Below are 25,109 nucleotides of genomic sequence, written 5' to 3' on the forward strand. Positions count from 1 at the left end.
AATGAACCCCATACTCCCTGTCCCCTATACTTCTCTATACACAACCTTCGAGGACTCAAAATGCATAAATTACAGTACACAAACTCCTTTCAGTGTGCTTCCAGGACAATGCAAGTGTGGCCCTGCTCTTTCTCATGCTGTGATGCAGAGCTACATTTTGATTTTTCACGATTACATTTTTTTGGTCTTTAGGAGTGGAGCAATGAAAGTAATGGAAGTGCTTGATTGGGCACATAACTGAAGCAAGTGGCGAAGAGCAGACACCATTGACTATAAAGGGATTCATTCGGTTTCTGTTCGGGAGAACAATGTTTTTGGCAGAGAAAAAAGTTCTACATGCAGGACTTTTTTCTCTACAATTTTCAACGAATTCGGCGATGGAGTCCTCAAACCGAGCCCCCAATGCAGATGTGAATGCAGCCTTAGTGAGAACCTTGTGTTGCACATCGATTGGAACAAATCAATGTCTGATATCACATCGGATAGCATAGAACACAATGGATGACTCTAGCCACCCACCGTTTATTCCCATGGTTCAACTTGGCTATTAAGTCTGCTGCTAGGCCAGACAATCCCTTTAAGAATATATGATGTTGGCCCCCTTTTCCCCTCCCAATATCTGCTACCCTTGTAGAACTTGTGGGAAGGGGAAGAACCTGCACACATCTGTTTTGTCTGTGGGTTGAGGATCTTGCTCCATTGTCTATGTAGCAGTCACTGTCTCTGTCTCTATGTATGTACCATACACGCTTAAAGGGGTTGTCAAACCTTTTACAATTGATGACCTACCAACCAGATAGGCCATCATTATTTGATCAGCGGGGGTTCGATATCCTGCACTCCCGCCTGCCAGCTGTTAGCTCCAGCTCCCAGTACACCATTGTGCAGGGATGGAGCTGGTTAGCTGCACTGCTCCTATTCACTCCAACTGATCATGGGGGGTGCAGAGTGTTATACCTCCACCACTTAGATACTGATGGCCTATCTTGAGGATAGGCTATCACTTGTAAAGGGCTGGACAAGCCCTTTAAAGATGTAAACAGTCCTCTGGTTGGGTCTTCTGTTTTTGGCTCCAGGTCTATAAGTCCTCAAGTGTATTCTTCCCTTCCAGTATGGATGAAAATGTTTGAGACGTCTCCATCCTGCAGCTTTCCAAATGTTGCTAGACTACAACTCTCAGCAAGCACTGGCAGCTTGCTGGAAGTTGTAGTTATGATGCAACTGGAGAGCCTCAGGTTGGAGACCCTTGATCTCAATCGGTGACTTAATACATCCTACCATTTAGGTCTCAAGTGACCTCACAGAGGTGTAAATTACCATTATCATCCACCTACTTATGTGTTCATGTTGACCTAGTAGCCCTTTAAAGGGGTCCTCCCGAATTCTTTGGGATAGGCCATCAATGTGAAATCGAGAATCTCTCCACAACCCTGCCGATCAACTGTTTTTCAGTAGCTCCATTGCTGTGGTTAGAGCATGCTGGGAGTTGTAGTTTTGGAACAACCACAGGTTGAAGTTGGCTGATCTTTAAATTGCTACTCTCTGGTATAGTCCAACATATTATGGCACATACCCCATACTTATGGCCGTCAGACCTGATAACTCTAGAGAAGTCCTGCGCTTTAACCCTTTCCATGCGTGCCAGCAGAACCTTTTGTCCTGCTCTTTGCAGGAGGTGTCAGACTTCCTGTTGCCACAGAAACAGAGTGTACAGCTTGGAACGCAGTGTACATTGTGTGTATTTTTAATGTGGCCTTTATGATTGACAAACCGTTGCATTGTGCTTGCGCACAGGATAAGATTATACTGCACAAATGATGGACTATTCATAGCATTAGCTGCGCATTACCAAATCAGGATCTATAGCGGCAGCATGGCAATATAGAGTTTATCCCCTAGTGTTATATCAGAATGTGCCATGATATATATGGTGCAGGAAGCTCTGCACTGTCCTATGTGTCTCCACAAGCCCTATACATGACATGCTAGCTCTAGGTTCCTCCAGTCAACACTGTGCTTCCACAGATGCCCTCCAAACAGTGCACCAGACATTGAGAGCCAGGCGTTAAGCACATATGGGGCATGTACCGCCAGAGGGATGAGACGAGTTCCCATGGGCAGGGGCGGACTGGGAACCTAAAGTGGCCATTTTCATAGCTGCCATTTTCTGCTCTCTTTCTCCATTTATCTCTAATTAAAATATTGAGCAGGGAACTTAGCAGGTGAGGTGAGGGCCACAGCAGGCTTGGACGGCCTCCTGGGCATCGGCCCGCCTGGCCATTTCCCTGTAAAGTCTCTGCCCATGGGAATCGGAGATGTCCAGCTCAACCTCGGGTTACTGTAGAAATGTGAAAGAGGCCGTCCTGTAGGGGTAATTCTCCAAACTGCGGAGATGGTTAGGTGCTCGTGCAAAGATCAGAGAAATAGTAAGGGGCCCATATACCAGCCATTGCTATCAGCTTAAGATGACAACCATGTGCCCAAATACATAACATGCCTAAAAGAAGCAATTCTTAAATGAATACCTCAATCAATAAAGAGATAAACACATTATTGAAAGAAAATAAATGAAGCACTAAATGAGTGGATAAATCGATGAATAAACTCCTATGATGCCAACTTCCAACTAGAAGCTAAGATGTTATAAATGCGATGCAGTGGCTAAATGGTGGACACACGACATGATTTTGCCCGTCTAAAATGTAGGGGCACTAATAGAGAGCACAAGATGGCAATATCAATATACTAAAGATATTACAGCAAACAGTAAATCCATAGGAGACCAAGCACCATCATAAACAGTGTAAAAAAAATAAAACATGAATTGGTAAAAAACATTTTCTGGTATAATAAAAATGATGCTGTACTGGGGTAAATTCATTCAAATGGGTTGTATGGGTGTAATGACCGGCGTCACGCAAAGGGAGGGAAATGGGAAGGCCCTGTCCAAGGGAGAGGGAAAGGTGGTGACCCCTGACTCACCTTGCGGCTGGCACCTGACTGCCCTGACGTCCCTAGACGGGTTCCTCACCTGTGCGCCGATCACGTGCCTAAACCCTGGCTTTCCCTAAGATGAGCCCTGTGTAGTGAACGGGGCGGTGGGATCACTAGTCCGCACCACTGACACTAAGAGGAAAACACCAAGGAGAGGACAGACAATACAGACAAACATATAATCCCAGGTGGGCGACAACAGCAGACCACCAAGGCCCAACAGGGATCCGGAGGGTAACACTCTGGAACAACAACCAGGGATCTCAGCTACTCAGCTCCAGTGGGTCAGTATAGAAGTCCAGGCAGGAAGCTCTATATCTGGCAACCAGAGAAGTGGGAGATGGGAATATAAGGAGGTTGGGATTGCTGGACAAGAAACAGCTGAGGAGGAGAAGCTACGGATCCCTGAGTGAACCAAAAAGGATTGCAAGGCAAACCCAGAAAGCTGCCATTACGAAACAGCACTGTCTTTGTACATTGAACGCGCAGCCACCCGCTGCGACTTCCTGACCCCGGGTATAACGGAGTCAGATGTGGCTCTTGACACCCTCATGACAATGGGACACCACACGAATGATGAGCTACAAAGTCCTTTTATTCTTCATGTTTTTATGGTTAAGAAACAGTTCCTTCAGTGTACTTGTCCCTCTATCATGATGACAAAATGTCCTATCAAATATATTTTCAAGGGATTTATTGAGACCCATTTGAGCTAAGAAATTCATCTTAAAAATCCCAAACCTTTCCAGCCTTTTGAGAGGGTTCTTGGCCATTTGGGAACTGTATGTACTATCTGATTAATGGGGATGATGTGAAAATGGGAGAAATGATAGTTGTGATGAACAGCGGTGTGTCTTGACACTTAGGAAGATTTACACCGGTATTTGATGTTCGCTGAGCTGCCGAAGAATGCACTTAATTTGTGACGAGGCAAAGGCCCCTGACTGATTTCAAACGTCAATTACACCAGGAAACTTTGCCAAGGCTGATGGCCCTATCCCTGCTATATATCCGCACCGCCTCCACCACTCCTCAGTGTTGAGGTGGTGTAAAAATGGAAAAGAGGGTCGTGCTAATTTATTACCCCGAAAACTGGCATAGGGAGCCATAATAAATGAACCCCCACTACATTTATGAAAAGGATCCAAGGATGCCCAAGGAGTATATTGTTTAAAAAGGGTCATTTAGCAAGACTGGCAAATGTTTCTTCAAGATGGTCCTGGTCTTATTGTGGGACTGGTTGTAAGTCGTGATGAAGTTATGGTTAGGATTGTCGCTGGTGTCAGTATCATCTACCCCCTTTTTCAGTTGTAATGTACGCTTTCACTTTTTGAAAGTCGTTTTGCTCTATTCAGAGCTGCTTTAATGATCACCATTGGGTATTTCTTCTCCTGGAATGGACAAAATCAGAGTCCCTTATCTTTATCTTTGGAGCTGTCTGTAGGGGACATTATTCCCCCGTTTTCAAAAATGAGAGCTCCAACAATCCAGTAAGCTGATACAATACAAATGATGCTGAAATGTCTAGTGAGTGTGAGTTTCCTAATAAATGTGTTCAGATCCTCGAAAAGGTCAAACATGTTGATTTTGCTGTGTTGGCAGAAAAAGAGTCCTTTGTTGAGAGTTTTTTTTTCATGTGCTAGTGAGCATACAATGAGATAAATTAGATATTTTTATATTTCCTATTTTGATTTTCATGTGGGACAGACCGTCAACCACTGTGGACCAATTTACAGTATATTAGAATGACAAGATAGTCATTTACCCCAGTACAGCATAGTGTTTATTGTGCCAGAAAATGGATTTTACTCATGGCTGTTTTTATATGCTTTTATACGGTTTATGATGGTGTTTCTATGGATTTGTCGTCTTCAATATATTGATATTGCCCTCTCATGGTCTCTATTAGTGCCCCTATGTTACAGTGGCAAAATCATATAGTGAGTCCATTATTCGGCCACTGCATGGCATGTCTAGTTGTCAGTTGAATTCTAGAGATGAGCGAATTTCATATTTTGAAATTTGCTCACGCTTCGTTTTGTGGTAAAAGCAGAATTGCAATTTGAATTCGGTTACCACGGACCATAACGCAATTCTATGATGGCATGCATAGCGAAATACCTTTAGAGGCATTCCGTTATTCATTCTATCATAATAGAAGTCTATGGGCTGCAAAACGGATCCGTCCTGTTTCCTGTATGCAGAGGAGGACTCATCTCTATTGACTTCATTTGATTTAATTCATCGATTTATCCGCTCATTTATTTGTTCATTTACTAATTTAGTTTCACTAATTTATTTATCTATTTATTGAGGTATTCATAATAACTGATTCTTTCAGACATTTTTAATGTATTTGGACTCTTGTTTATCTTCTTAGGCCAATATCAATTGCTGGTATATCAGCCCCTTTCTATTTCTCTTATCGTTTTATCACGAGCACCTAAACATCTATGCAGTTTGGAGAATTCCCCCAATGGGACGGAAGCTCCTTCTGTCTCCTTCACAGCTCTGCTGTTGCCCTAAGTTGAGCCTGATATGTCCGCCTTCCGTTCCCATAGGACTTTGTTTCATTCACCTTGCGGCCCATACTGGCTTAGCACCGAATACTGCATAAAACTGCATCAGACACAGATACCCTGATGACAGTAAGACAAACATAGATACTCCATAACAGTATACCAGATATAGATACTCTACAAGTGTGCAAATCATAGAAACACCGTAACAAGGAATCAGACATAGATACTGCATAACAGTGTGCTAGACAAAGATACCCCATAAGTGTGCTAGACATAGATACAGTGTGCAAGTCATAGATACTCCATAACAGTGTGCAAGTCATAGATAATCCATAACAGTGTGCCAGACATAGATACTCCATAACAGTGTGCCAGACATAGATACTCCATAACAGTGTGCTAGACATAGGTACTCCATAACAGTGTGCCAGACATAGATACTCCATAACAGTGTGCCAGACATAGATACTCCATAACAGTGTGCCAGACATAGATACTCCATAACAGTGTGCCAGACATAGATACTCCATAACAGTGTGCCAGACATAGATACTCCATAACAGTGTGCAAGTCATAGATACTCCATAACAGTGTGCAAGTCATAGATACTCCATAACAGTGTGCAAGTCATAGATACTCCATAACAGTGTGCCAGACATAGATACTCCATAACAGTGTGCAAGTCATAGATACTACATAACAGTGTACAAGCCATAGATACTCCATAACAGTGTGCAAGTCATAGATACTCCATAACAGTGTGCAAGTCATAGATACTCCATAACAGTGTGCCAGACATAGATACTCCATAACAGTGTGCAAGTCATAGATACTCCATAACAGTGTGCAAGTCATAGATACTCCATAACAGTGTGCCAGACATAGATACTCCATAACAGTGTGCCAGACATAGATACTCCATAACAGTGTGCTAGACATAGGTACTCCATAACAGTGTGCAAGTCATAGATACTCCATAACAGTGTGCCAGACATATATACTCCATAACAGTGTGCCAGACATAGATACTCCATAACAGTGTGCCAGACATAGATACTCCATAACAGTGTGCCAGACATAGATACTCCATAACAGTGTGCCAGACATAGATACTCCATAACAGTGTGCCAGACATAGATACTCCATAACAGTGTGCCAGACATAGATACTCCATAACCGTGTGCCAGACATAGATACTCCATAACAGTGTGCCAGACATAGATACTCCATAACAGTGTGCCAGACATAGATACTCCATAACAGTGTGCCAGACATAGATACTCCATAACAGTGTGCCAGACATAGATACTCCATAACAGTGTGCCAGACATAGATACTCTATAACAGTGTGCAAGTCATATATACTCCATAACAGTGTGCCAGACATAGATACTCCATAACAGTGTGCCAGACATAGATACTCCATAACAGTGTGCCAGACATAGATACTCCATAACAGTGTGCCAGACATAGATACTCAATAACAGTGTGCCAGACATAGATACTCCATAACAGTGTGCCAGACATAGATACTCCATAACAGTGTGCCAGACATAGATACTCCATAACAGTGTGCCAGACATAGATACTCCATAACAGTGTGCCAGACATAGATACTCCATAACAGTGTGCCAGACATAGATACTCCATAACAGTGTGCCAGACATAGATACTCCATAACAGTGTGCCAGACATAGATACTCCATAACAGTGTGCCAGACATAGATACTCCATAACAGTGTGCCAGACATAGATACTCCATAACAGTGTGCCAGACATAGATACTCCATAACAGTGTGCCAGACATAGATACTCCATAACAGTGTGCCAGACATAGATACTCCATAACAGTGTGCCAGACATAGATACTCCATAACAGTGTGCCAGACATAGATACTCCATAACAGTGTGCCAGACATAGATACTCCATAACAGTGTGCCAGACATAGATACTCCATAACAGTGTGCCAGACATAGATACTCCATAACAGTGTGCCAGACATAGATACGCCATAACAGTGTGCCAGATATAGATACTCCATAACAGTGTGCCAGACATAGATACTCCATAACAGTGTGCAAGTCATAGATACTCCATAACAGTGTGCCAGACATAGATACTCCATAACAGTGTGCCAGACATAGATACTCAATAACAGTGTGCCAGACATAGATACTCAATAACAGTGTGCCAGACATAGATACTCCATAACAGTGTGCCAGACATAGATACTCCATAACAGTGTGCCAGACATAGATACTCCATAACAGTGTGCCAGACATAGATACTCCAAAACAGTGTGCCAGACATAGATACTCCATAACAGTGTGCCAGACATAGATACTCCATAACAGTGTGTCAGACATAGATACTCCATAACAGTGTGCCAGACATAGATACTCCATAACAGTGTGCCAGACATAGATACTCCATAACAGTGTGCCAGACATAGATACTCCATAACAGTGTGCAAGTCATAGATACTCCATAACAGTGTACCAGACATAGATACTCCATAACAGTGTGCCAGACATAGATACTCCATAACAGTGTGCCAGACATAGATACTCCATAACAGTGTGCCAGACATAGATACTCCATAACAGTGTGCCAGACATAGATACTCCATAACAGTGTGCAAGTCATAGATACTCCATAACAGTGTGCCAGACATAGATACTCCATAACAGTGTGCCAGACATAGATACTCAATAACAGTGTGCCAGACATAGATACTCCATAACAGTGTGCAAGTCATAGATAGTCCATAACAGTGTGCCAGACATAGATACTCCATAACAGTGTGCCAGACATAGATACTCCATAACAGTGTGCCAGACATAGATACTCCATAACAGTGTGCCAGTCATAGATACTCCATAACAGTGTGCAGGTTTTCTGGAGGAAAATTGCGCCATGTGTGAGTGTACCCTAAGGCCTCTTTCACACGAGTGATATGGATCGTGTCAGGATCTGTTGCGTTCAGTGTTTGCGTTTTTTCCGTTCGGATTGTATCCGTATGTGTTTCTCATGCGCATGAAGTAAAACTAAAGAATAACAATCTACTTCTCCTAGCAACCATCCGTGAAACACGCATTGTATCCGGATGCAATCCGTTTTTCACTCAAGCCACATTCACTTCTATGGGGCCAGGGTTGCATGAAAAACGCACAATATAGAAAATGCTCCCATTTTTTTACTAAACGCAGGAAATACAGACCCATTGAAATGAATGGGTCAGGATTATGCTATGCGTTCATGACACGCATCGCATCCAGATGGAAAACTCACTTGTGTGAAAGAGGTTTAAGGCCGGGTGCGATGCGTGAAGCAAACGCATAGCATCCAGACTAAGGCCTCATGCACACGACCGTATTTTTTTGCGGTCCGCAAAACGGGGTTCCGTTTTCCCGTGATCCGTGACCGTTTTTTCGTCCGTGGGTCTTCCTTGATTTTTGGAGGATCCACGGACATGAAAAAAAAGTCGTTTTGGTGTCCACCTGGCCGTGCGGAGCCAAACGGATCCGTCCTGAATTACAATGCAAGTCAATGGGGACGGATCCGTTTGACGTTGACACAATATGGTGCCATTTCAAACGGATCCGTCCCCATTGACTTTCAATGTAAAGTCTGGAGTCCCTTTTATACCATCAGATCGGAGTTTTCTCCAATCCGATGGTATATTTTAACTTGAAGCGTCCCCATCACCATGGGAACGCCTCTATGTTAGAATATACTGTCGGATATGAGTGAGATCGTGAAACCTCATTTCCGACAGTATATTCTAACACAGAGGCGTTCCCATGGTGATGGGGACGCTTCTAGTTAGAATATACTACAAACTGTGTACATGACTGCCCCCTGCTGCCTAGCAGCATCCGATCTCTTACAGGGGGCCGTGATCAGCACAATTAACCCCTTAGGTGCCGCACCTGAAGGGGTTAATTGTACTATCATATCCCCCTGTAAGAGATCAGGGCTGCCAGGCAGCAGGGGGCAGACCCCCCCCTCCCCAGTTTGAATATCATTGGTGGCCAGTGCGGCCCCCCCCCCTCCTCCCTCTATTGTAATAATTCGTTGGTGGCACAGTGTGCCCCCCCCCCTTCTATTGTAATAAATCGTTGGTGGCACAGTGTGCGCCCCCCATTGGCCCCCCCTCCCTCTATAGCATTAACAACATTGGTGGCTAGTGTGCGGCCTCCCATCTTCCCCCCCCGATCATTGGTGGCAGCGGGTTACTAGCAATAGTACAATAGTAAAGATTCATACTTACCTGGGAGCTGCGAGGTTCGTGTCCGGCCGGGAGCTCCTCCTACTGGTAAGTGACAGTTCATTTAGCAATGCGCCGCACAGACCTGTCACTTACCAGTAGGTGGAGCTCCCGGCCGGACACTAACATCGCAGCAGCAGCCTGGAGCAGGTAAGTATGAATCTTCTACTATTGTACTATTGCTAAGTAACCATGGCAACCAGGACTGTAGTAGCGTCCCGGTTGCCATGGTTACCGATCGGAGCCCCAGCGATTAAACTGGGACTTCGATCGGAACTCCGCTGCCACCAATGAGGGGGGGGGGGGGGGAAGAGATGGGAGGCCGCACACTGGCCACCAATGTTGTTAATGCTATAGAGGGAGGGGGGCCGATGGGGGGCGCACACTGTGCCACCAACGAATTATTACAATAGCGGGAGGGAGGGGGGGGGGCGCACACTGTGCCACCAACGAATTATTACAATAGAGGGAGGGGGGGGCCGCACTGGCCACCAATGATATTCAAACTGGGGAGGGGGGGGGGAGGGTCTGCCCCCTGCTGCCTGGCAGCCCTGATCTCTTACAGGGGGCCATGATCAGCACAATTAACCCCTTCAGGTGCCGCACCTGAAGGGGTTAATTGTGCTGATCACGGCCCCCTGTAAGAGATCGGGTGCTGCCAGGCAGCAGGGGGCAGTCTTGTACACAGTTTGTAGTGTATTCTAACTAGAAGCGTCCCCATCACCATGGGAACGCTTCTGTGTTAGAATATACTGTCGGTTCTGAGTTTTCACGAAGTGAAAACTCAGCTTTGAAAAAGCTTTTATGCAGACGGATCTTCGGATCCGTCTGTATAAAAACTAACCTACGGCCACGGATCACGGACACGGATGCCAATCTTGTGTGCATCCGTGTTCTTTCACGGACCCATTGACTTGAATGGGTCCGTGAACCGTTGACCGTGAAAAAAATAGGACAGGTCATATTTTTTTCACGGCCAGGAAACACGGCTCACGGATGCGGCTGCCAAACGGTGCATTTTCCGTTTTTTCCACGGACCCATTGAAAGTCAATGGGTCCGCGAAAAAAAACGGAAAACGGCACAACGGCCACGGATGCACACAACGGTCGTGTGCATGAGGCCTAAATCTTGTTTTTCACGCATCATTTCTGCATTCAGGAAAAAAAATCGCAGCATTTTCTATATTGTGCGTTTTTCACGAAGCTCAGGATCCACAGAAGTGAATGGGGCTTGCGTGAAAAACGGATTGCATCCGGATACAATGCGCTTTTCACTGATGGTTGCTGTGCGATGTAAATTGTTATTCTTCCGTTTTTTTTAAACCACGCTTGAAAAACGCATCAAAAACTGATTGCACCCACGCGGAAAAAACAGAAACACTGAACGCAATTGAGGACAAAAGTGAATGAACTTGGTGCAAAACCATCAGTCTTTTTCCTAAACAGACCCTGAGAGAATCTGTATCGCTCGTGTGAAAGAGGCCTGAGAGTTTGTAAGGCACGGATGCCTCCACAATAGTGTATATCTTTCACTGATGCCTTCATAAGGCCTCATTCACATCTCTGTGTCCGTGAAAAAATAAATTTGTTTCATCCGTAAAGGATCCGTGTTTGGTCTTTGCATCTGTGTTTTTGCCCTCCGTGTGTCATCCGTATTCCACGGACATGGATCAGCTGAAAATGAACTTCAAATGCATTTCCCATCAGTGGTCAGTGAGAAACGAACCTGCAGTAACACGGACCAAACATGGGTACCATCCGTGCAGTGTCGGACTGGGGTACCTAGGGCCCACCAGTAAAATTTATTTTGGGGGCCCACCGTACGGATACATTCAAATATAGTAAATAATCTAACAAGTTTTGTATATGACCATAGACCGGTTGAGGTGCTGTACATTGGATATATGTATGTAGTGCAGTAAATCTAATGTGTTATGTGCCACTTGTGCAGGCGGTGGGAGACTAGAGGCCCACCTTGCTCAGGGGCCCACCGGAGGATTCCCCTGTACCCCTGTGGGGCAGTCCGAGCCTGCATCCATGTTGTGTCCATGATTTTCATGGACCCATAAACTTCAATGGGCATGTCTGGTCCACATCACGGACCAAAGTAGTGCCTGTCTCCGTGACTTTTTCATTAACCCACAGTCAATAAAAAAAAAATCCTGGTGTGAACAAACATATTAAGACTGTCGGTAATCACCTTAGGGGAAAAGGGGGGGGGAGGGGTAAGCCCCCCTCATACACTTCTGGCCCAAATCTCTCTTTTTGATCTTTATTGTCATTGTTGGATGGTAGTCGGCCACAGCTATTTATTAACGGCATAACCATAAACCAAAACCGTGCGATCTGCCAGCCACTGGCCTCCCAGCGGGCAGTTACGACAATTTTCTTACTCCAACAGCTTACTTTTCTTTACCTACCGCCAGCTGTGACTTACAAAATATTCCTCCAAAATTAGGACCATAAACGCATAACACTCAATAACCTTCCGAATCATAAAAACCCACGAACCGAGAAACTACCTCCATACCTGACAACATAAGGGAGGGAAGAAAGGAAGGAAGGAAGGAAGGAAGGAAGGAAGGGAGGAAGGAAGGGAGGAAGGAAGGGAGGAAGGAAGGGAGGGAGGGAGGAAGGAAGGAAGGGAGGGAGGAAGGAAGGAAGGGAGGGAGGGAGGGAGGAAGGAAGGAAGGAAGGAAGGGAGGAAGGAAGGAAGGAAGGGAGGGAGGAAGGAAGGGAGGGAGGGAGGGAGGAAGGGAGGGAGGAAGGAAGGAAGGAAGGAAGGAAGGGAGGAAGGAAGGAAGGAAGGAAGGGAGGGAGGGAGGGAGGGAGGGAGGAAGGAAGGGAGGGAGGAAGGGAGGGAGGGAGGAAGGAAGGAAGGAAGGAAGGAAGGGAGGGAGGGAAGGAAGGAAGGGAGGGAGGGGAGGGAGGGAGGAAGGGAGGGAGGGGGGGGAGGGAAGGGGGGGAGGGAGGGAAGGAAGGGAGGAGGGAGGGAAGGAGGGAAGGAAGGAGGAGGGGGGGGAGGGAGGGAGGGAGGAAGGGAGGGAGGGAGGGAGGGAGGAAGGGAGGAAGGAAGGAAGGAAGGAAGGGAGGGAGGAAGGAAGGAAGGAAGGGAGGGAGGGAGGAAGGGAGGGAGGGAGGCAGGGACACAGCGCTTCTGCTCAAGAGGAAGATGAGAGGTGGGACAGAGTATATATGCCCAGCACACTGCCCGCCCCTTCCTACACGGCCGGATTCCCTCATTAACGCTCCACCCACATGGGGCCCATTATTCCACCAAACGGGATAGGGAACAAGAGAGGGGGGGAGGGGACCCCCAGTCCGTGCCCACCCTCCCTAAATGGTCGGGTGCTCACCAAATCAATGGCTGCATGTGCTATCATATGAAAATGTGGACAACACACGTCGGAAATGTGAACGAGGCCTAACTTTGTCTGCCCATTTTCCAACAGTCACAGAAACCTCCATAAGGGCATGTTCACATGAAAAAGATTTAACCTATGGGTTTCTTTATATAATCTGTGGCAGAAATCCACAGTTAAACAGATATATATTATGATTTTGCACAGTTTTTTTTTTTGTCTGGACATGTAAATGGGGCATAAAATACCCCTTTCACGCGCTTTGCTGGCAGAATGTTAGCCGATTCTGTCAAGATTTAGGAGCGGAGTGTGTGAATATGGCCCAACACTATTATAATGCAGCAAAGAGAAACTGGCTTTGTTGCCCATAGGAACCAATCACAACACAGCTTTCATTTTTCAAGTGCACTATGAGAAATGAAAGCTGTGCTGTGATTGGTTGCTATGGGTGCCAAAGAAAGATTCTCTCGTAGACAGTTTTATTTGCCGTCCCCCATGCACGGAACGGGCGGCACACATTCGTTTGCATGAGCCCCAAGGGTTAATTAGATCTGAACTTAACGTCTATACTTCTATATTCAATTAACCTCTAATGAATTGGATCTTTAACCCCTTAGTGACCAGGCTTTTTTTTTTTTTTTTCATTTTTTCATTATCGCCTTCTAAGAACTGTAACTTTTTGATTTTGCTGTCGATGTAGCCATATGAGGGCTTGATTTTTGCAGGGGAAGTTTTAGTTCTTAATGGTGCCATTCTGGGGTTTACACATAACCTACTGATGCTGGGGTTTTTCACACGACTGTATCCGTTTTTGCGGCCCCATTGAAATGAATGGGTCTGCGTCCGATCAGCAAAATTGTGGAACGGATGTGGACAAAAATAACTGGTTGTGTGAATGGGCCCTAACTTTTAGGCTACATGCATATGACACTGTGCGTTTTTCATAGCCATTTTTCAACTATTTGTTTGTCCATCTGTCCTACAAGATGGAGCTGGCTTCCATCATCCCAAGTTCGTGCTCTCTATCCTCCACCACAGAGTCTCCGACTACAATATTCCGGTCACATGACTTTGCGATCAGCTGGGGCATTGTGGAGGTTCCCAGGCTTGTCATGATTAACTGCCTGAAAAGCAGACAGGCATTGTCTCAGAACCCCATAGACTGCAATAGTATTCTATTGCAGTCTGTGAGACAAGCGATCTGAAGATCGCATTTTCAACAAAAAATTAGCAAAAAGTAAAAAATATTGTGTTTTCCAACACAAGATATGGTAAATTAAAGGGTACAATTGAAAAACATAACATGTCCCGCAAAAAATATGTGAGCGTAAATTTGAAAAGGTGGGGAGTTAACATAAAATTTTTTTAGCAAAAAACAAAAATGGGCCAATCCTTAAGGGGTTAAAAAAAGAAAATGTTTTTGGATTGCTGCATCCCAAGAGCCATAAGCCTTTTTTATTTTTCTTTCCACGGAGCAGTTTTCATCTGTACCATTTTGGGGTACAGTACATAACAACATTTTAACGCTTTTTATTCAGTTTTTTAATGATGACAGAGCTCACAGTGCAGGATAAATTTTGTGATAACTGTGTAGTGCGGGTCATTATGGACGCGGTGATACCAAATATATGGAGTGGATCTTATTTTTGCAATTTTTCCATCAAAAGGAATTTTTTTTTACGTGGAAAAGGGTGCATTTTTTAACTTGAAGATATGTTTTATTTAATAAAATTTTATTTAAATATTTTAACCATTTACTAGTCCCACAATGGGACTTTAACAGGCAATATTTTGTTCAGTTCTATAATGCACTGTGCTGCTTTTGGAGTACAGTGTAATATGCTGTCAATGCTATACTGACAGGCACCGTCAGGCTGCGCCAGAGAGTCGTAGCCTGATCGGCATACACTGGAGGCAGGCCCTTAGGGCTCCTGACTCCCTTGGCACCTCGCAATTTCATTTGTCGGGGTGCCGATGCCTGACAGAGGGAACTCCCTCCCTCTAAACCTCTTAGATGCCGCGGTCACTATTGGCAGTGGCATCTAAGGAGTTAAACCACCAGGATCAGAACTTCTGCCAGTCTGGGCTGTTAGAGTTGCACTCCTGCTCTTAGACTAGGCTGCCATAAAAAGGCAATGTCCTGGCCTAAGGCTCCTTAGTGACCAAGGTAAAAAGGGTTCTTGGTGGTCACTAATGGGTTAAAGTTGCGACCCCTCCTCATGGTGTGGATCAGTTGCTGGCTGTATGCGGCAAGACCATGCCTGCCTGTGGGCTCTCATGCTTGTGGAAAACTCGTGCAGCCACTGGTTGCGGCAGGGGGGCATGGTAGCATCCTAATATTATTTTAATGTCATGTATAACTTGGCTGCTATGGCTAGGTCTCTATTCACATCTGTGTTAGAGGCAATTCCATATCAACTGAGGCCAAGAGGACTCTTTTGACCATCATCAGGTGAATGGAGCTCACATTTAACTTAGGCCTCTTGCACACGAACGTTGCGTGCCCGTGGCCGCATGTCCGCATACGGCGGGTCCGCAATACACAGGCATCATGGATGCGGACCCATTCACTTGAATAGGTCCTCAATCACGGAGATGCGGATCGGAAGCTTGGATCGGAACCCCGCGGAAGCACTACAGAGTGCTTCCATGGTGTTTCTGTCCTTGCCTCCACACTGCAACTAAATAGTACTTTTTTGCTGTGCGGACAGATCACGGACACATTCAAGTTGAATGGGTCTCGATCCGTCCCGGCCGCATCGTTGCCCGTGCATTGGGGACCGCAAATTGCACGGAACGGATGCACAATGTTCGTGTGCAAGAGGCCTTAGGCTCTTAAAGGGGTTCTGTTCTCCACGTTTTCCCTAAATTCTGTGTATCGGCTGATATGTGCAAATGAGAAAGTTTCAGCAGTACTTACCCTTCCATCTCACTGCCGGTGCCTCAGTTGATCACGTGATCGTTCAAGCTCCGTGCCTGTGCTGCGGACCGCAAATAGCGGGCACCAGCCATGTACACTCTGTGCTGTAGATGCAGACCTATTGACTTAAATGGGTCCGCGATTAGCAAGATATGGCAAAAAGATAGGACATGTCTCATCTTTTGCGGTGCGGAGACATGGACCAGGAAGCCCAAGGAAGCTCTTCGTAATGTTTCCATGGGCTTCCGATCCGTGCCTCCTTACCACAAAACATAGGATATGTCCTATCTTTGGCTGTATCTTGTGGATCTCAGACCCATTCAAGTCGATTGCGCAAGACGGGCACTGAGCCGTTACGTTCAAGTGCATGAGCCCTAAACAAGATGATACAGGAGCTCATCCAATCTGGACCTCAGCGGTAGAGCCTGCAGCCAGTCGAGCAGTCCAGCGGTCAGAGCCGAGAATGTGGAATCAGCAGTGCGACGGAAGGGTAAGTCCTGCTGAAACCTTCTCTCTTCCACAGGTTAGCTGATACACAGAATTTAGGCAAAGCTTAGATAAGCCTTTTAATGTGTGATGTGAGCAGAGCCCTGGCTCATCTCTACCTTGAGTCTAGGTGCTTTCAGAAGGATAATTAGAGGACACCACCCCCTCCTTCATTTTCGCCATGCTAATTTAAATAAATTCAGTGCAGAATAAGCTGACCAGCAGGTGGAAAATTGTATGACTATACCTAATAGTCCTGTAAATCCATGCAGATATATAAAAGAGAGCGTTTAGTACGAGAGTGCTTATCAGAGGAGTCGTTGGGTAGAAACCCGTCTAGTAAATTATTCTAGATGCTTGCCAAGTATACACTAATACATAGTGCGTCAGACTGTGCCATTATTAGTATTTACCTAGTATGGAGGTGTAACGCTGAAGACACTGGCGATGTATGCTATGAATCCTACACCTGGTATTGGATATTACTATATCATGCCATATATAACATCTATGTTACTACAGACCCAGCAACATTAAAGTGGTTATCCCATGACTAAAGTAAAACATGAAAATCAGACATCATACAGTACATGACAGTCTCTTTCTAACAAAGCTAGAACCAGCCCTGTACATCACATGGATCTACCCATCCATTACTGCAATTGCTCTTGTAGATTTATTTCAAGCTGGAAGCTCGGGGGTGTTAACTTTCTCAGAGGAGGCGTGTCTTTTCTGCTGCAGGTTGTGACAGTTGAAGGACGGAACTGAGCATGAGCTTCTATCTCAGCGAGCAGGACAGCGAAAGAAAAAGAGCAAACAGCAGGTGGCACCGTCCAAATTAATTTTATTGAATTACTCAGTGGCTATGCTAAATTTTTAATTACAGGCAATTACAAAAATATTCAGATCTAGGTGCTGGTTTGAAAAATGTAGAATATTTTTTGTGGGACAACCCCTTTCCAATCGCCTCATGTACATTTACATCAGCGCTCAGTAAATGGCTATAGCCGGAGGGTGCCTGCTCTTAATGTATGCGATCGACGAGAACATTGATTGCACACATTAAATCCCTCAGATGCTGAGGTCAAATGTGACCACGGCCTATGGGCGGTCAAAAACCGGGAGCGCGTGCTGCTGGTTGTGCACCAGATCCCCCCGCTAAGGATCGAGGGAGCCCGATGCAGTGTACGACAGCTGCAGCACATTAGTTCCTATGAAGCCCCTGCCTGTGACCGGGCTCCATAGGAACATAGGTGGAGATTTACCAAACTGGTGTAAATGCAAACTGACTTAGTTGCCTATAATAACCAATCAGATTCCACCTTTCATTTTCCAAAGCTGTTAAAAATGAAAGGTGGAGTCTGATTGGTTGCTATCGGCAACTAAGCCAGTTCTACTTTACACTAGTTTGATAAATCTCCCCCATAGTGTATTTCTGATAGACTCCAACGCTAATGCATTCGAGTCTATGAGAGAAACAATCAAATAATTGCTTCTTATAGTTCCCTATGGGAACTATTAAACAGTGTAAAAAAAAAGAAAAAGAAAAGAAAATTTTTAAAAAATATAAAAAGAAAAAGAAAAAAAATTCAAAGTACCATCTTTTACCCAAAATAAAAAATAAGCGTCATAGGCATCACTGCATGTGAAGATGCCCCTACTATTAAAATATTAAAATATTTATTCCCATATGGTAAACATGGCTGAGTTGCCATTTTTTGGTTGCTTCACCTCCCGCAAAAACCAGACCGTCATACAACTATGTGAATAGAAAAGAAAAAAAGTTATGGCTTTGGGAAGGTAAAGTGAAGTAAAAAACGAAAATGAAAAAATAGAAAGTCGACCGGTCATAAACAGGTTAAGGACAGGACTATAACTAAGTTTCAAGTTATAGTCCTAACTCCTGAGACCAGTGCAATCTGTAACAGGGCTCCTCACCTACCATGTGTACTGTTGAAGAAGAGTCTTCAGACATTCTCAGACATCAGGGTCTAGGTGCAACTACTACTTCTGCATCCTCTAGAGCTACAGCCCTGATTGGGGTCCTATCAAAAAGACATATACTTTTAGGAAACTCTATTTGTTCTTGAGATCATTTAAGACTAGCTATATTTGAGCTGTGCTAGACTGTGGTTGCTTGGGGCCATAAGAGGGAATTATTAAAGCCCTCCATCTATAACAGAACATGAGCATGCCGACTATTAATTACATTGTATTTGTGAACATCCTATAAGAAATAGACCCAAGTGTCAAGCAATTGTTTCCAAAGTCACCTCCAAATGGGGTTGTCTTTCTGTGGATTCGTGGGTCTAGTATTGTGTAAGAGTCTAGGCCCACCAGTGGATCTTCAAAAGTCTTGAAGGACATTGCACATAAAGCTTAGTCACCATATAATGCTAAATTTAACTACGTATTCCTTTATCCCTTAGGTTTTTTACATCAAAAGATGGGTGACCCTGGGATATGACCTTTGCTTCCTAGCTCCTTGCATAACTGGTCCCTCTACCTGTCCATACTGGAGGCACAATGGGCAGCGTGGGTAGCCTCCTCTCTGGGCATGGCTTTAACAGCAAGCAAGGAAGAGGTTCTCAGCATCGTGGGCGAAAACCACCCCACCTCAAGAAACTGAGTCGTTGCTCAGATGGGATCCTCCGATTTGGTTTTTCCCAGGAATCAGGACATGCCAAGGGAGGGGGCTCTAAGATGGGTCGGAGTGAAGACTTCTTCTACATTAAAGTAAGCCAGAAATCGCATGTGGGTCCAAGGCAGGATTATCATGAAAGAGTGACCAACACTGAGCCAGAAAGTCAACCCGTCCAGGAGTATCCTGTTCCAACAAGCAAACCCTGTAACCAGCCGAGCATGATCCACTTTCCCAATCGGCTAGAACTGGTAAGATTATCATTATGGACTATAACCTTACGTAGAATTTTGAATTTGGTACGTCTCATTTGCAGGGTGAATTACGTAAATTTTACTTATGTTCTAACTACTCGGCTGTGCCAGGCTATGATTGTAACTGGACTTAAGTTAAGAGGACTTATTTTATGGAAGAATTACAGAATATCATGATAAATGCAGCTACCGTAATTACAATACAAGTATTAATAGTATCAAAACATTTTTCCTTTTTTTTCAGGAAATGAATGCCCTGCGCCCATCACCTCTTAAGCCTGGAATGCGAAGAAATTCAGCAGTCACCTGTTACCCAGCCGCAGAGAGTGGGCCTCAACTTTCACTGTACTACCGACCAGATCGGGTGCGAGAGGCAGAAAGTCGGGGTGGGCACTGCATAGGTGGCATGTCAGAATCCGGTAGAAACTCCATGTCTAGCCTTCCAACACATCCCAGCAAGCTGGGAACAGCATGCCAACTGGATGCATTACTAATGCCAACAGGTCGTTTTGGGGGCAGTGCCCACAATATCACCCAGAGTTCCCGAAGCAACATGCTGAGCCTTCGAGCAATGTCTTTGTCAGATGGTGGGAACACTAATAAAATTCTCAGTGTACCACCCAAGCCAGGTTTAAGGTCTCCTCCATCTTGTGAAGAGTTGGCAAGATCAGAACCCGGTGAGAACACAGATGAAGGTCACAGAGGAGGTCCTTCCAGGTCCAGGCAAAGTTCTCAAAGGGGTCAGAGAGGCCAGCATAAGTTACAGATTCAAGTGACACAGGAACGAGAGTCTATGGAAAGCAAGGTCCGAGCATATGAAAAGGAGAAGAAGATTTCCATTAGTCCATCAATGGATGAAACACAGTGGGAGGTGAGACTATAAAGATTTTTAGGAAACGATGGACAAAGGTGAATTTATAGGGTACAGAACAAATTGAGGAGGAGATTGTGGGTTATTTTTTTCCCTTAATCCATATCTCAAATCTATATCTCATATCCCTTAGATTGTTTAAACCCTGTGCAGTACCTTCTTTTCATGTGACCCATATGATGTACCATATAGTGCCCAAGTAATACAATCAATAAACTAGGGCATGTAGCTGCATTCTGCCACCTTTCCATGTAGGTCTGGCTAACAAATATGGGATCATAAAAACAGTCTTTGGGTACCCAAGCCATCAGGGACAGTGGCACCTTTTTCAGTAGTGACAGGTGATGCACCTTGCACCTCCTGAGTAACAGAAGTAGAGACCTTATATGAAATAGAGTTGATTTGCTTAGTGACATTGTTTTTAAAATACTGTTGGTTTTCCTATAAAGAAGTCTTCAGAGGGGTTGGTTTCTTGGACTAGAATATTGATGTCAGAGGTTATCAGTATCTGATTGGTGAGGTTCCAACTCCCAGGACCCCCACCAATTAGCCCTTCTTGTTTGCACCACAACCTCTTCCTAGGCCAGTGATGTCACGTTCCTCGGTCACATGGCCAAAGCACAGCTCAGTCCCATTCAAGTGAATGGGCCTGGGGTGGAATACCAAAAACAGCCACTATGCAATTAATGTGCTTGTTTTCAAATGGTGCCAGGTGTCGGAACCCAACCAATCAGACACTTGAATATGCCAAAAGAGTGTATACTGTTATTATAACATAATCTAAGAGTTATAAGAGTCATTGGGCGACATATGTAACTGCATAGAATACAGTTGCCTATGAAGGGAGATTTTCCTGGAATATAAGCAATACATGCACCACAACCATAGCGTGTAAAGCGTTATCTATACTTGTGACCTAGCCAGTATCACTTGAGAGCTCACAAAGCAGCATGTAATGCTTAGTTTCCCCTGTGGTGGCACTGTGGCAAAATTGAACACTTGATATCAGATTACAGGTGATCGCTGGAGGTCTCAGTAGCAAGATACCATAATTGTCAGGGAACCCTTCTAAATAATAAGCATCCCCTGCTATTAAGAATTGTCCAAAGTAGACAATCCAGACAATATTTTATGGATTCAGATTGTGAATTTTTTTTATAATTTTCTTAAGATATGAAAATGAAGAGAGTATAAGAAGAGAGTCATGGTTGAGGAAGGCTGACTATAAAAGCTGACTATAAAAATTTAGTTTTTTAAATCTAATTGTTCACTACTTCCTACAGGTATGCCAGAAATCATCAGAAATTGCATCTCTCCGCCAACAGCTACGGGAAACTCAAGAAGAGTCTTCCCTCAGAGCCAGTGAAATTCTCAGTTTGAAAGCCCAACTGCGGGAGACCAAAGGCCGAGCTGAGGTCCAGGAGCAGCGGGCAAGGGAAGCAGAGGAAAGATTACGAGCAGCAGAAGCAGAAAGAGAGGAGAGAGAAGAGACGGCATCATCAGAGGCCGAGCTGGAGACACTCCGCACAGAGCTTGAGGCGGAAAGACAGAACAATGAGCAGATGACGGATGTCTTCCAGCGGGAGAGGAAGACATGGCGAGACGAGAAAGAAAAGGTCATCCGTTATCAGCGCCAGTTGCAGCAAAACTACCTTCATATGTGCCAACGATGTCAGGCCCTAGAGCAAAGGCTGCGGGCTTTGAGTGGAGAGGACCTGGATGATGGGCCCATCATGACCCTTCCCGATATGGAGCTCTCCTTCCAGGACATATTAGCCACAGAGATATGATTGGAGTAGTGGTGTGGGAGAACAGGTATGAATCGGTGAGAGAATGCTTGAGTGCTTTGTGACTAGATGTATGGAACAGGGGAACTGGTTATGAGGCTGCAGATGACAATCTTAATACTGTGGTGTAGGGGCTTAGCTAGGGAAGGCCTGGTGTGGCATGTTTTCTAAGTGGTAGATGTTGGAGTTGTCATGTCTTGCAGCTAGGGTATTTAGATACAAAGCTAAGGTATCAAACATGAAGGAAAGCCTAGTTTCGCCTCTGAGCGTTTGTATAAATGATAAGTGAGAATGATTGGAATAAGAACATGGTTTGTGAGGAAGAAAATATGAGTGAGTCTGAAGAACATGTATGGTCACGTGAGTCTGAGTGGTAAGATGAATGCATTGTATCGCCTGCTGTGTGCTTTGTAGAGTGGTTGTATGTTGCCATGTGTGCTCACACAGTATATTTTGTGTGTATAAGGAGCCCTTCTTCTAATACCCAAATGGTTCTTTTTGTTCCTTGATCATTTTGTGCAAATTACCACAATACCACAGATGGTCAATGTTTTGTGGAGTTTGTGCTGCACGCAATCTATGAGTGTTCTGTGCCCTGATGGTATGAGCACGAACAGATACTATATAAATATGTATGTGACCAGCAACGGAACAACCACTAGAACGGTCCTCTACTGCATACAGAAAACGCTACTGAACATTGACCATTGACCTCTGATGGAAAGTGGTGCTAATGGAAAAACACTGTGCTGGTGTTTGGCAGAGGACTGGAATTCTGGACAACATACTAGAAGAAGGTGGAACAAAAACAACATTACCATGCCAAGCATTTGAATCAGCTGGCACTTACGGACTAACGGCAGGGCTAGTGGAACCTTTAATAGAAAATTCTTTCATAGGCCGGTCAAGCTGGACAATGCACTGCTGGTCATTTGCAGGCCAGACAATCACATGAAGTGTGTAACATGCCATAGAGAGATGCACTTTGAGTGTAATAAATGGCCATTGTGATGCTAAGCCTTTGTGAATGTATGGGTGGTGGGGATATTACACCAACACACTTTTGCTAATTTTTCGGGTGGGACTGTAGGGTCCGAATACTTGGGTTGGGGAAGCCATATTTCTTTGTGTCTGGTGCAGCCTGGAAGCTGCTAACTGGGTGACAAAATCTTAAATTTGGTGTTTAAATTATTTAAATAAAGAAATCTCCAAGATGATGTGTCGCTGTGTGATGATGACTTATAGTGTTTTGTATGTCCTTTTATTGGTCACCACTGATGGTTGTTTTTGGCTTTTGGTTTCTTTTTAGCATTGTATTGCCAGCTAGTCATTCAAACTTCCTCGATGAGATGGTCATCAGGGCGGACTATTAAAAATTATATTTTTATAAAAATTTGCATGATCCACCACATCTTATAGATACTTTTGTCTAACTTCTTCCACCTTAGGCTACTTTCACACTGGCGTTTTGGTTTCCATTTGTGAGATCCGTTCAGGGATCTCACAAGCGGTCCAAAACGGATCAGTTTTGCCCTTAATGCATTCTGAATGGATAATGATCCGCTCAAAATGCATCAGTTTGGCTCCGTTCTGCCTCCATTCCGCTTTGGAGGCGGACACCAAAACGCTGCTTGCAGCGTTTGGTGTCCGTCTGACGAAACTGAGCCAAACGGATCCGTCCTGACACACAATGTAAGTCAATAGGGACGGATCCGTTTTCACTGACACAATATGGCACAATAGAAAACGGATCGGTCCCCCATTGACTTTCAATGGTGTTCAAGACGATAATACAAACGGATCCGTTCTGAACGGATGCATGCGGTTGTATTATCTGAACGGATGCGTTTGTGCAGATCCATGACGGATCCGCACCAAACGCGAGTGTGAAAGTAGCCTTATAAGGAAAACCAAATTGCTTGATGCAATTAATCATTAGAGAATCGAAAAGCCTTCTGTAAAAAAAATTGGCTATTACAAAAACATCTTCACATTCTTAATTTCAATAACATATATATAGCTGTATATAGTTAAAAGTTATGTCCAGGTCGACCTCCATGTATTGGTAGAGATGGTGAAAACCCCACCATTACAATATATTGGGGATGAGAATGTACTAAGCAACCAAAAGCTCTTTTTTTGGAAAACAGACGCCAAGGATATGTTCACACAAGTCAATGTAAAGAAATTCAGTTCCATTCATCTCAATGGGAGTGTTTTGGTGGCCAGTTTTGGATTTACCATGCCTTGAAAAAGTATTCATTAAACTTTTCCACACTTTTTCACGTTACACCCACAAACGTAAATGTATTTTTATTGGGATTTTATGTGATAGACACAAAGTAGCAAGTACATATGTATGAAGTGAGAAGAAAATGATACACAGTTCTCAAAATTTCCAATAAATAAAAATCTAGAAAGTGCGGAGTGCATTTGTATTCAGCCCCCTGAGTCAGTACTATGCAGGACCACCTTTCACTGCAATTAGAGCTGCAAGTCTTTTGGGGTATGTCTCTACCAGCTTTGCAAATCTAGAGGATGACATTTTTGCCCATTCTTCTTTTCAAAATAGCTCAAATTCAGTCAGATTGGATGGAGAGTATCTGTAAACAACAATTTTTAAGTCTTGCCACAGATTCTCAATAGGATTTAGGTCTGGACATTAATTGGGCCATTCTAACACATGAATTAGCTTTGACCTAAACCATTCCATTGTAGCTCTGGCTATATGTTTAGGGTCGTTGTCCTGCTGGAAGGTGAACCTCCGCCCCAGTCTCTAGTCTTTTGCAGCTTCTACCAGGTTTTCCTCCAGGATTGCCCTGTATTTAGCTCCATCCATCTCCCCATCAACTGTGACTAGCTTCCCTGTCCCTGCTGAAGAAAAGCATCCCCGCAGCATGATGCTGCCACCACCATGTTTCACAGTGGAGATGGTGTGTTCGGGTTATGTGCAGTGTTAGTTTTCGACCACACATAGCTTTTTGCATTTACTGTAGGCCAA

The 25,109-nt window shown here is 44.5% G+C and overlaps 1 protein-coding gene across 1 annotated transcript in view; it reads left to right on the forward strand.

Annotated features, from left to right (window-relative positions):
* The window catches only part of LZTS1 (leucine zipper tumor suppressor 1), a 29,527-nt gene extending 6,271 nt beyond the window's left edge, over window positions 1-23,256 (forward strand). The window contains exons 2-4 of the mRNA XM_040415824.1: window positions 18,985-19,447; window positions 19,695-20,321; window positions 21,605-23,256. Of these exons, the coding sequence (XP_040271758.1) occupies window positions 19,082-19,447; window positions 19,695-20,321; window positions 21,605-22,111 (1,500 nt within the window). The 5' untranslated portion in view covers window positions 18,985-19,081 and the 3' untranslated portion in view covers window positions 22,112-23,256. The remainder of the gene's footprint in view (window positions 1-18,984; window positions 19,448-19,694; window positions 20,322-21,604) is intronic.
* The last annotated feature ends 1,853 nt before the right edge of the window (window positions 23,257-25,109 follow it).

Source organism: Bufo bufo, chromosome 1, assembly GCF_905171765.1.
Source record: "Bufo bufo chromosome 1, aBufBuf1.1, whole genome shotgun sequence".
In the NCBI taxonomy this organism is placed as follows: domain Eukaryota; kingdom Metazoa; phylum Chordata; class Amphibia; order Anura; family Bufonidae; genus Bufo; species Bufo bufo.